General features: G+C 46.1%; 1 protein-coding gene across 2 annotated transcripts in view; it reads right to left on the minus strand.

Annotated features, from left to right (window-relative positions):
• Positions 1–2,783: 2,783 nt before the first annotated feature.
• The window catches only part of BTBD11 (BTB domain containing 11), a 366,318-nt gene continuing 356,303 nt past the window's right edge, over positions 2,784–12,798 (minus strand). For both annotated transcript variants that reach the window (XM_030939355.1, XM_010375422.2), the window contains 2 exons: positions 10,495–10,608; positions 2,784–4,917 (listed from right to left, as the gene is read on the minus strand). In XM_030939355.1, coding sequence (XP_030795215.1) covers positions 4,708–4,917; positions 10,495–10,608 — 324 coding nt within the window. In that variant the 3' untranslated portion in view covers positions 2,784–4,707. The remainder of the gene's footprint in view (positions 4,918–10,494; positions 10,609–12,798) is intronic.

The following is a 12,798-nucleotide window of genomic DNA, read 5'->3' on the forward strand; positions in this document are numbered from 1 at the left end:
TCATTTAGGGGTTTGTGACTACCCTCTCCCTCTTGACAGAGTCGTGGTCCTCAAACCCTGGACTGAGAGTTGGCTCTGGTGGGCCTGGGCCCTGCTCAGCCATTTGTGGGGTCTTGGACCTTAGACGCACACCATGGGAGTCTTGTGTCATCCAAGTCACACATGTGAATCTCACATTCCTGTGTATTCTCTTCCAAGGAATTTGGAAGAGTGAATCCCTGCAACTCTAATCTTTTGAAAATATCATGTTTATATAAAAGGAAATCCAGGTGTACTTGGCTTCTATTTGCAAACATTTCTTGATTACTTTGTGTGAAGCACTGTGCTAGGAACTAGAATCACAAAAGAGCTCAGTTTTGGGGGAATTCTCCTATACTCCTCAGAATAAGTAGCAAAACCCTAGAGAATCACAAATCACCATGGGAACCGCTGCTGTAGAAAGTTCTAGAAATGAAGGCAAAGTCATTAGCCTTCCTTTCCTTGTATGAATCATCAATTTCCCCTTCCTTCTGCTCATTCTTAGAAGTTCAGAAAAGCCTTTTGCCTGCTACTAACAGTGTGAGATTCATACAAACTATCTCTTTTAATCCTCCCAACAACACTATTCACTAGTTATAGTGGTTTTATTTTTTGCTTTTTGAGACAGAGTCTCGCTCTGTTGCCCAGGCTGGAGTGCAGTGGCACAATCTTGGTTCACTGTAACCTCTGCCTCCCAGGTTCAAGCGATTCTCCTGCCTCAGCCTCCCGAGTAGCTGGGATTGCAGGTGCCCGCCACCAGGCCCCATTAATTTTTGTGTTTTTAGTAGAGATGGGGTTGTGCCATGTTGGCCAGGCTGGTCTTGAACTCCTGATCTCAAGTGATCTGCCCACTTTGGCCTCCCAAAGTGTTGAGATTACAGGCGTGAGCACAGCGGCCGGCCACTAGTTACAGTTAAACCCCCCCTTTTTTTTTCTCGAAAGAGGAAGGTGAATACTAGATAGAGTAAGTAACTTGTCCAAAGTCTCAAAGCTAGTCAGGGGTTGAATCCAGTTGGAACAGGGTTTTCAGGTCTGTGCTGGAGTCCAGGGCTCAGCAATCAGTGCTGCCAACAGAAGGTGCTCAATAGATGTCTCCCTGAGTGGAGAAACCCACGAAACTGCTGGCCAAGGAGGCTGTGTGTAGGGGCCAGGCAGAAAGAACTATAAGTGGGAGAATGTGAGCCCTTCTGCGACTATTCATTCATCGCTGATGCAAGGTGGGGGTGAAGGGAGGTGGGCGCTGAATTCTGAAGCCAGAGGACTCAAGACTGGTGAAATAGATTTTCTCAAAGAACCCTTTATCCACACAGCCCGATGCTAGCAAAACACTGTGTGATGAAAAGTCTTGGTATGACAACAGGCAGTCGAATAGCACTTTTTGCCTGGGGCTTTACAGGAAGAAACAATGTGAGATCCAAAAGCAGAATCGCAGAACCGGGAACACAGAACAAAAGCAGAATCGCAGAATCTCAGGGTGGAGGAGGTCCCAGAGCTCCTCCTCCAACCCCGCCCCCACGCCTGACTGAATCGTCTTCCAGTTTCTGCCTGGGCGTCTCCGTGATGGGAGCTCACATCGTGATCTTCATTTTGAGTGGATTCTCCTTCTTTTGAGGAGAATGAATGAATGATATCCAGGTATGGTATATGTAAGACCAATGGCCATGGGGGTGGGCACAGAAACTAAGGCGGGTCCTTGTGTTTCTTGGGGGCGCCTGCACGTACACACTCCTTCCAGTGCCCCATTGCAAATGGAAGGGGCGGAGGGAACCTGTGGCAGGCAGCCCCCCACCCCGCCCCGCCCCGCCCCACGCTTTCCTCCACACCCTAAGATGTTAATGGGCCCCTGCATGGGTTTTGCTGAGGCCTGAATGTCAAAGCCTTGTACAGACAAGTACAAGGCAAATGGGGTAGCATGCACTTTAGCATCCTAAAAGCAATGTCAAAAATGCCTACTCACCCTGAGGCCACACCGAGGGCGACACACAGTCAAAAATAAACCGACCTTCTGCTTTCCTGGCCTGACTCACAGTTCTGGCCCTGGCACTTGGTTGCTTCCTAGAGAAGGAACAGACCTGGATTGCTAAGCAGGCTTGAGCAGTCATTTCCGGGAGGTGGGGCGATGTGAGCGCTCTACCGGGCCTCACTGGCCCGGGTCTCCCAGGGCTGGCTGGGCCTCTGCCGCAACCTGCTTGTAGGCTTTTGTGGATTGGCCAGGTGGATTCATCTGCACACATGCCTGGGTTGGGCCCAGGCTGGGTCAGGAGCCACAGCAGAGCCCCTGGGGACTTGGTTTGGCCTCAGCAATGATGACACCCAGGAAGAGAGCTGCCTGTCCCTCCATGACCCCCACCCCCATCCCATAATGCTGCCACGATCCCCTAGCATCAGCTCACCCTGGCCCTTGGTGGGGACCCACCATGTGGAGATAACTTGTCTTTCTCATCCCCCCATCCTCAAAAAGTGTCATCCAGGCACACAAGTGACAGCCAGAACTCCACCCTCTGCAGGCGAGTTCTCTGCCTTAGGCAGTGCTATGGCGGTGGCCCAGGTGGTGGCACCTGTAGCTTCTCTGCCTGATGTGAAAAAGATCACTAGGGCTCGGCTGCCACACCGCCAGCAACAGGAACATTTGTCTTTTATCTAGCGTCTTCACTTCCCTTGACTTTTTCTGCGGGACCACATTGTCCAATCTCTTCATGGAGTGAAGTTCTGAGGCTTGACCTGTTGGGATAAAGAGCTCACTCAAACCACACACATGGTGCACGGCCTGGGAAAATCATTTCTTTTAATGACAGAGAAAGCACACCAAACGATAACAGAAGCCCCATTGGGAGTTGCCACTGTACAAATCAACGCCTGGAGGCCCTGAACTAGCATTAAGACATTCACAGGGAAGTCAGCTGAGGTTAAGGAAACATCCACGCAGCATCTCTGAGGATACAGAAGAGCGAGGAGGAAAGTGACAGCTGCGATGCACACGCTGTGTATCTGTAGCTTGGACTCTTCTTCAGGCAGTTCTTGTTTTCCTTCCACATTGGATGGTAGGGGCTGGGGGAGGTTTGCAAATGACCGTGTGGAAGAAAGGCCTTGTGTATCAGCCTCGCAGAAGAGCCAATACTGTAGACAGATGTCACCCAGATGCTTCATGGGCCATCCCCATGAAGCGATGTTACGTTGGTCCTCTGAACAATGGTTCAGGGAGCTCGTACAATAGAAGAACAGTGGCTCCTTCACAATCTAGGGTCTGGCGCAACTTCCTGAAGGCATGCTAGGAAATAGGTTTATCAACAAAACTTGGCCATCCCCAAGGATAAAAGTCATTCTCCTAGTTTTTACTGCATGTATCTAGGCTTCAAATTAAAGAACGAGAAGAAAGGCCGCAAATGAAAAGTTATCTGGAATACTGTGGCACTTTACCAATCTCTTTTGCTTATAATATATGGCAGAGCCAACGAAACCCTGTTGATATAAACTTTCATTATAATAATCCTATACTGTACACTCTCAGAATACAGAAAGAATCCATCCTATCGTACATGTTTCATCTTTAAAAATAATCTAACATAGTCATACTCTCTGGCTAGTAACAAACTATTAACATCTTCTGAGAATACAGAGAAAACTCTGGGATTAATAGTAAATTCTCTGACGTGCTGCCCCCCTCCCCCCATTCAGCATCATCTATGAACACACTTCTGCAAAAGCATCCCCAAATCATCCATAACTAGGAAAAGAAATGGATATGTTGGTTTCACCAAATGGAGTTTTAGCTAGAAATGATGGAACATTTTTACGTTGGCAAAAATGAAGCACAAACGTAACATTTCACAGGTTCGGACCCATGCAAATGCATGTTATGTGGGGGTGTTTTATTCTCACCCCGAAACCACGATTAGCATGCAGGTTGTTTTCAACTATTGAATTAGAGATACTTATTGGCAGTGCACCTCTTTTGTGTAATCATGATCACTAAGGCAAGATTATTTTGACTTGTTTAGAATATCAGCAGTATCTTATCAGATGCATGTTTACACAGTGTGGACCTGTGACTTACTATTTAAAAAAAAAAAAGAAAGAAAAATCTCAAAACACAGATCCCTAAACACAATTTAGTTGAAAACGAACTGTTAAGCTTTTAGAAATATATTTTAAACTACAAGACTGCCCTGTTTTTGTTTTTTTTTTTAATGAACATTTTAAAAAGTTCCCACCCCTAAAAATTTGCCAAATTATTTCCTCATTATGGGTCACAGCCTCACCAATTTACTACCATGGTTGACGTTTGCTGAAGCACAGCTACCAAGGTCCTCAATGTGTAATACAATCTCTTCAGGGTCGGTACGGTGAAGTCCTCCAACTATCAACCTGGAACCTGAGTGACCTTTGAAAGGCCTCAATCCATTCATTGGACAGTGGTCCCCGGAAGTGGGTGTTCAAAGGTCCTAGGGGTGCTTTTGGTTGGGGTTAACTTGGTTGTCCAGCTGCCCATTAATCTCTGGACCCAGCTGATCTGATCTGCAGACCGGTGGAAAGTCCTTTGTTTTTCAACAGGAACACGTGGGAGCAGTAGAGGCAGCTCCTTGGCCCAGCCAAAAACAGGTGCCAGGTGGAATTTGTCTGTGTTTGTGTAAAGCCAATGCGGCAGGAGAACTGGAAGGTTCCCGGGAAGCATTTGCTGCACTGGGCATTTCAAACCACGGAACCTTTGGAAGATGACAAGTGGATGGACTGAATTCTGATGGCCAACGTCCTCTGTAAGTCCTGGAGCACATCCTGGCCGGTCCCTTCACCATTTTTGTCATACAGGAGCTGCTTGAATGCTTCATTTTCAATGAGGACCATCATGTTTTTGAGAAAGTAGCCTTCGCAATATGCTGAGAGCTCCGTGACGCCAAGAAACTGTGGAGAGTGGAGAGGAAATGGGAGACGGTTATGCTTCTGAAAAGCACCTTTCAGATTATGCCTTCAGAGCTAATAATTTAAAAAAAAATTAGAGCTACTATTTAAAAAAAAAAGAAAAATCTCAAAACACAGATCCCTAAACACAATTTAGTTGAAAACGAACTGTTAAGCTTTTAGAAATATATTTTAAACTACAAGACTGCCCTGTTTTTGTTTTTAAATGAACATTTTAAAAAGTTCCCACCCCTAAAAATTTGCCAAATTATTTCCTCATTACGGGTCACAGCCTCACCAATTTACTACCATGGTGCACACCTGCTAAGGAAGACTGGCTGCAGAATGTCTCTGATTCCCCAGCACACACACCCATGGGGTGTGACTTTGTAGCTCATCCCGTCAAAGGGCTAGAGTCCATTCCTCCATTCCTTGGCCTTGTGCCAATCAAATCACTTCTCTGGGCCTCAGTTTTCCAAGTTACAAAAGCAAGGGGTGGACTACAGGGGTATCGTGCTCTGCTGTGCCATTTAGGACAGGGATGCATGTAGTAATTCTGTGGTCTCCAAGAGGCTTATAAAACTTGATGAAGTTTATCTGTGAGTGGGCTAGTTATCCCACAAATATCCATATAGATGCACAAATACTGGAACTGACAGAGATCTTAGCAATCCTTTCATTCTTTTTTTTTTTTTTTTGAGACAGAGTTTCACTCTGTTGCCCAGGCTGGAGCGCAGTGGCATGATCTGGGCTCACTGCAACCTCCACCTCCAGGGTTCAAGTGATTCTTCTGCCTCAGCCTCCAAGGCAGGCCTCCCAAAGTGTTGGGATTATAGGTATGAGCCACTGCACCTGGCTTAGAAATCTTTTCATTCTTTCAACACGAATCCTGCTCTTAGAATCACAAGAGTACAAGGCTTCCTGGTACAGGTGAGGGAACTGAGGCTCAGAGTTGCCAATCTGATTCTGAGGACACAGTGAACACTCCCCACCAGCACACCTGGCACTTGCTTTGTAGATTAGTGTCATTCAGCACATGTTAGTGGAAAATAAAAGCATAATATATACCTACATTGATAATATTTGATAGCATTTATTGAATGGTGACTGTATATCAACCTCTGGCCTATCTCCACACAACTAATTACTAACAGAACTGGGATTAGAGCGCATTCCCTAGACCATTGGTTGGCAAACTATAGGCCTGAAGGCCAAATATGGCCCACCACCTGTTTTTATAAATAAAGTTTTATTGGAACACAGCCATGCCATACCATTCATTTACATATTCTTTGGCTGCTTTCTGCAAAATTGAGTAGGTACAAAGCCAACTGTGTGGTCTAGAAAGTTGAAATTATCTGGCCCTTGTCCTAGACTATAATTTTTTCAAGGGCAGAGACCATGTCTAATTTTTTTTTTTTTTTTTAGACAGAGCCTCACTCTGTGGCTCAGGCTGGAGTACGGTGGCGTGATCTCTGCTTACTGCAGCCTTGACCTCCAGGGCTCAGGTGATCCTCCTGCCTTAGCCGTCTGAGTAGCTGGGACTAGAGGTGCGCACCAGCATGCCCAGCTATTTTTTTTTTTTTTTTTTTTTGTATTTCTTTTTATAGAGATGGGGTTTCACTATGTTGCTCAGGCTGGTCTCAAACTCCTGGCCTTAAGTGATCGTCCCACCTCAGCCTTCCAAAGTGCTGGGATTACAGCCGTGAGCCACTGCGCCCGACTCCTCTAATTTCGTATTATATTCTGATGAATACAGCTCCTAGGAAATACTGGCTACTCAATAAACACTAGCGAAAAAATCCTTTGGTTTCCAAACCTGTGTTCTTTCCATCATGATGCACTGTTGAGCTTAACCACAACAGCCGAGATTCAGTCTGATGAACCAGCTTGTTCTTTTTCTCAAGAGACACGTTGAAAGGGCCACAAGAAGCTCCAGGGCCTCTTTTCGTAACTGAATAGTTTGGTACAGGTTTACTAGGAAAAAAGAGATGGCTAAGCCATGCATTTGTGGAATAGGTTTCTCCTCTGTATAAAATTCCACAGCTGTCTCAAACGGTTAGATGTAATACAGAGGTAACGTTGTGGAGGTCGTCATGGACATTTGGAACGTGGCTCTTAGCATCTAAATGCCTGTATTGCCTGGAGTTACAAACGCCAAGTGTTGGTTTCTTTCTTGACCACTCTTTTTCCTAAACTAGCCTCTATTTGCAGCACAATCTGCCAGTCATCGAATCCACATGGTGTGTGGCCGCTAGCGGACTGCAGCATCCACAGCACAGGGGAAGCAGTGTACAGAAAGGGCAGGGGGCAGCTGGCATTGCCCTCCAGGTGACTATCACGAAGGGCAGGTATTTCTCTTGGAAACACTCCAGGTAGTGACCTGGACGTCTGAGGCAGAGCTGGTGTCCGTAAAAGCCAAAGCCCTGTCTGCAAAGGGTGTCTGTAGGTGTGTCTATATATATATATGTATATATGTATGTATGAAAGAGGCAGTTTCTCTGCCATAGGTGTTCTAAGCCTGTATTCCCAGCCGGGGCTCACATTGCATCAGGCAATATTATTAAATCACAACATATGCTACAGAAGCTGCCTGCCAACAAACTTGAAAAGATTAAAATGGGATTGTGAAACACAGGCCTCGCTGCCAAGGTGGGAGGCCACAGAAAAGCCACCGTGGATGTCAAGTTCATGGGGCAATTTGAGTGACCATGGTCAAGGAGGAGGGCAGAGGAGCACAAGGCTAATCAGGCTCTCTGCCTTGGTGCAGAGAAAGAGACCTCTCTTCTGCACAGCAATCAGTTTAAGAATGGAAAAAAAAACTGCTTGTGTCCTGAGAAACCAGATTTTGGTATAATCGTCATTTAACTAGAACCCGTGTGTGTGTGTGTGTGTGTGTGTGTGTGTGTGTACAATGTAGACTGTACTTTTTGATTTACTGATAGCCAATCAGAAAATCTTGAGTATCAAGGATTATTGAAAATATTTCCAACATTTATTGAGCCAGACAGTAAACACAGGGTTAAGAACCTATGCTTTGGAGTGAGACAAATCTGGGTTCAAAAGTCTCAGTACTACACTTCTGGGAATATACCCCAAATAAATGAAAGCACAAATTTGAGGCCAGGCGCGGTGGCTCACGTCTGTAATCCCAGCACTTTGGGAGGCTGAGGCTGGTGGATCACCTGAGGTCAGGAGTTCAAGACCAGCCTGGCTAACATGGCAAGCATCTGTCTCTAATAAAAATACAAAAATTAGCCAGGGATGGTGGCACAGGCTTGTGGTCCCAGCTACTCAGGAGGCTGAGGCAGGAGAATCACTTGAACCTGGGAGGCAAAAGTTACAGTGAGCCGAGATCATGTCACTGTACTCCAGCCTGGGTGACAGAGCGAGACTCTGTGTCAAAAAAAAAAAAAAAAAAAAAAAAAAAAACAAAAAAACGCAGGGATTTGAACAGATATTTGTACACCCATGGTCACAGCAACACAATATTGTTCACAATAACCAAAAAGTGGAAGCAACCAAAGTGTCTGTTGATAGATGAATAAACAAAATATGGCATGTACATACAGTGAAATATTATTCATCCTTAAAGAAGAAATTCTGACGCATGCTACAATATGGATGAACCCTGAGGACATTATGCTAAGTGAAATAAATCAGTCACAAAAAGACACATACTGTATGATTCCACTTATGTGACATCCCTTGAGTAGTCAGATTCATAGAGACAGGAAGTAGAATGGTGAATACCAGGGCCTGGGGGAGGGGAGGAATGAGGATTTGATGTTTAAAGAGTATAGTATCAGTTTGGAAAGATGAAAAAATTCTATAGATGAATGGTAGTGATGGTTGCACAACAATCAAAGGTACCTAATACCACTGAACTGTATACTTAAAAATGGTTAAAGTGGCAAATTCTATGTTATGTACATTTTACCATAATACAAAAATCTCATTACTAGCTGTGTGACCTTAAGCAAGCTACTTCACCTCTCTGTGCTTCAGTCTCCTTATGATGACATGGGACTAGTGTAGCATTTACCTAAAAGGGTTGTAGTGAAGATTAAAAAACAAGATGCAACAAGGCTCTTAGCACAGGTGCCTGCACATTAAAAGGGCTCACTGAATGCTGTCTTAAGCAAGTAGCATCTCACATGCAATCTGATTTTTCACAACAAGCAATAGGAGCGTCATTCAGGTGCACTGTCACTGTCCAGAGCTGTGTGTGATATGGGAGTCATGTGTACTGGGCTCCAGTTATATAAAACAGGAAAATTTTGTGTTAAACTCCTAAAATAACTCTTCATCTTGGCTGGGTGTGGTGGCTCATGCCTGTAATCCCAGCTACTTGGGAGGCTGAGGCAGGAGAACTGCTTGAACCCAGGAGGAGGTTGCAGTGAGCCTAGATTGCACCATTGCACTTCAGCCTGGGCAACAAGAGTGAAACTCCATCTCATCAATCAATCAATCAATCAACCTAACTCCTCATCTTAACTGGTTTTATTGTTTCTTGCTGGAACTGTTAATGCCCCCTGTGCTCAGCACGTGGAACAAAATGCAGTGGTACCTGGACAAAGTATTTTATTTCTCTTGGGCCCAGACTCCCCACTGATGAAGTGAATTGGATGAAGTCAGTGGATCCTGAAAACTGGAGTGAAGACTGATTTGAGGGCTGATGTCACTCTAGCAGCTTGTTAAAAATACAGATTTCTGGGCTCCCTGAGGGGATACTGCTGAGGTCGTCGGGGATGGGGGACTACACTGGCATTCCGAAAGCTCCCCCAGGTGGTTCTAATTCGTAGCCAGGTGTTGGATCCACCTGATTAAGCAGACTCCAAAGACTTCAGCAGCGCTTACAGCCTATTCTCAATCTTGGCCACATCTGAGCATCACCTGGGAAGCTCTGAAAGCTGCCTTTCTCCAGGTTTCACTCCCAGAGGCTGACTGCTTAGTCTGTGATGGGTCCCAGGCATAGGAAGTTTAAGTGAGTCCCCAGGTGATTCTAACGTGCAGCTGGCATTGAGAACAATTCTGGAAGGGCGGTTCTCACCCCTGAGCACGCATTAGAATCAGCTGGAGGGCATCAAAGCCACAGGAGGCTGGGTCCCCTCAAGTTTCTGATTCAGTAGGTCGGGGGTACGGCCTGAAAATGTACCTTTCCGACAAGTTCCCTGATGCTGCTGGATTGGAGAACCACTGTTCTAGAACCTTAGAAGGTGTCCCTTAGATCATCAGCAGAGACATCACCTGGGAGCTTGTCAGAAAAGCTGAACAGGGCCCATCCCAGTCTATGGAACCGGAGTCTGTGACATGAGTCATATGCACACGAGAGGTTGCGAAGCACTGTTTGAGAACTCTGCCTTTGAAACTTCTGGGCTCCTACTTTCCTTGTTCTGGGGGGAGAGGTGGAAGGCATCTTTTCTAGAGCAGGAAGCAGATCTTGGCAGAAGCCAGCGGCTTAGCCCTCAGAGAACTGGCCCAGCACCCGCTCTCTGCCCTGCCTCTGTGTTTGCCAAGGAAAAGCCTCCCCGGCTTCAGCGCTCCTGTGTGCGCACTCGCAAGAATGAGATTGATTACCTTGGCATGGTTGTAAATATCCACACAGTTGTCGGTATTGATGCTTTTCGCACAGATAATCTCACAGTGTCGCTGCAAAGCCTCCAGCTGGAAAAACTTAGCAGCAGACAGAAGCTAAAAACAACAAAAAGAGTCTGTTAGAGGCTGGGAGGTGGATAGAAAGGAGGTAACAGTAAGGAACCACAGTGGTAAGACAGTCTTCATCCTCATCTTCCACACAGTCAAGGGTGGGGGACAGAAAATGATGCACAAAGGTAACACTAGAGGAAGAGGACAAAGATAGGATTCTGTCGTGGGGGAAGATGGGGGAGGAGGGGAGGACTAAACAAACTCAATTCATACCCATCACAGCAGGAGGTCAACCCAAAATGCCCAAAATTGTTATGTCCAGAAACAAGGGTGAAAATCAGGGTATTATCAGCAAGCTGGATATCGAGGTGGCTCACTCCGTCTGTTGTCCGGGTCTCCACTCAGATGTCGCCTCCTCAGAGGAGCCTCCCTCTACCCCATCTATCCTCCTTTCCTCCTTGCCCTGTCTCATTCCTCACAGTCACAGCACACCAGGTGTGACGTCATGTCTGCCTCCCTCACTAGAGTCCAGGAGGACAGGGATCTGTGTCAGTTTTCATCACTGCTGTAACCTGGCCCTGAGCACAGTGCCGGCCTGGGAGATGCTCGACAGATGTGTGTTGAGAGAACCACAGGCTTTGGGGAGGGGATGGAAGAGCTAAGAGCAAGAGTTCAAAGGACTGGTTTTGGGAACGAGGACTGGAGGGAGGGCAGGGTGGGCCCGGGCAGCTGCTTTGTATTCAAAACCCTTCTGTATGATTGAAATGATTTAAATGTATATTCCTTATTTTTAGTTAAAATTATTTTTATTTATTTTTATTTTTGTTAAGGCTAGACAAATGAAGCAGTGGGAGTGGAGAAGGAACACAGAAATTCATAACTGGTTGTGATCAATTTGTTGTAAACAGCCAGGTGCAGTGGCTCACGCCTGTAATCTGAACACTTTGGGAGGCTGAGGTCAGGAGTTCGAGACCATCTGGCCAACATGGTGAAACCCCGTCTCTACTAAAAACACAAAAAATTATCTGGGCGTGGTGGCAGGTGCCTGTAATCCCAGCTACTTGGGAGGCTGAGGCAGGGGAATGGCGTGAACCCAGGAGGCGGAGGTTGCAGTGAGCCAAAATTGCACCACTGCACTCCAGCCTGGGGGCAGAGTGAGACTCTGTTTAAAAAAAAAAAAAATTAGTTGTAAACACCACTGCACTTTTGTTTACAAATGAGCCCACATCCTTGAGACTAAAACCATCAGAGGAGTAGTCCAGGGAGACAAGAGAGTCACTGTGTCCATGTGTGTCTGCATTTGTGCAAGTTTAGGTGGGGAGAGAGTTACCACGGAAGGTTTCACAGAGTAAGAAGAAAGGATAAGTAGGCCTGCAGTGAATACATAGTCCTAATCACAATCACTATGTGCCAGGCATTGTTCTAAGCACCTTAACAATTTTTTAAGATCCTCTAAAAAACCCAATGAGGTAGATAGTTATCCCCATTTTACAGGCGAGGAAGCTGAGGATTTGAGGTTAAATAACTTGTCCACAGTCACACAGCTCAGAAGCTCTAAAGCCTGGATTTAGACAAGTCTGGCACAGCATCTGTGTTGTAACCACTGTGTGAGGTCTGCTCTTGAACAGTTGATTGTGTCCTGACATCTCTCGTCAGCCAGGCACCCTAGACATCAGACAACTGACCGTGATCCTGGCTCTTTTGCTGGGGATTAATTGGGGGTGATTTTTGGCTTCTGGTTCAAAGTTCCCAGTTCTGATTAGGAAAATGAACAAGATTTCCACTTTTGGCAAGGAACAGGGGAAAATCTTGGCTTTGGACAAAATCGGGCAGAAACAAGTCTCCTGGATAGGCAGGTCTAGAACTGGCCGAATTACAAGAGGTGGACAGGGGGCGGGGGAGAGTGAAGAGTGAAGGAAGCAGGTGTGGGCTGCCTGACTGTGGGATGCTCAGTCTGAGGAAAGCCCGGAGGAGATTATAATCTGCCCTCCACTTCTGCATCTTGGAAGAACAGACAGTGTTGTGATTTGAGGGATGTTTTTAGAGGATATATTTTTATAAGTGACAAGGGAGAAGACGTCATCTAGGATATTTCCTGATGATATCACTATTAGAGCCTCAGCTGTAGCCTCAGACTTTTCAGTCAAATTCCTTCCCTTCCCTGCCCCCCTACCACCAATGCCAGTTAAAATTGGGTTTCACTCAGTGGCTACTGAAAGCAGTCAGGCAAGCAAG

Source organism: Rhinopithecus roxellana, chromosome 10 (assembly GCF_007565055.1).
Source record: "Rhinopithecus roxellana isolate Shanxi Qingling chromosome 10, ASM756505v1, whole genome shotgun sequence".
Classification (NCBI taxonomy): domain Eukaryota; kingdom Metazoa; phylum Chordata; class Mammalia; order Primates; family Cercopithecidae; genus Rhinopithecus; species Rhinopithecus roxellana.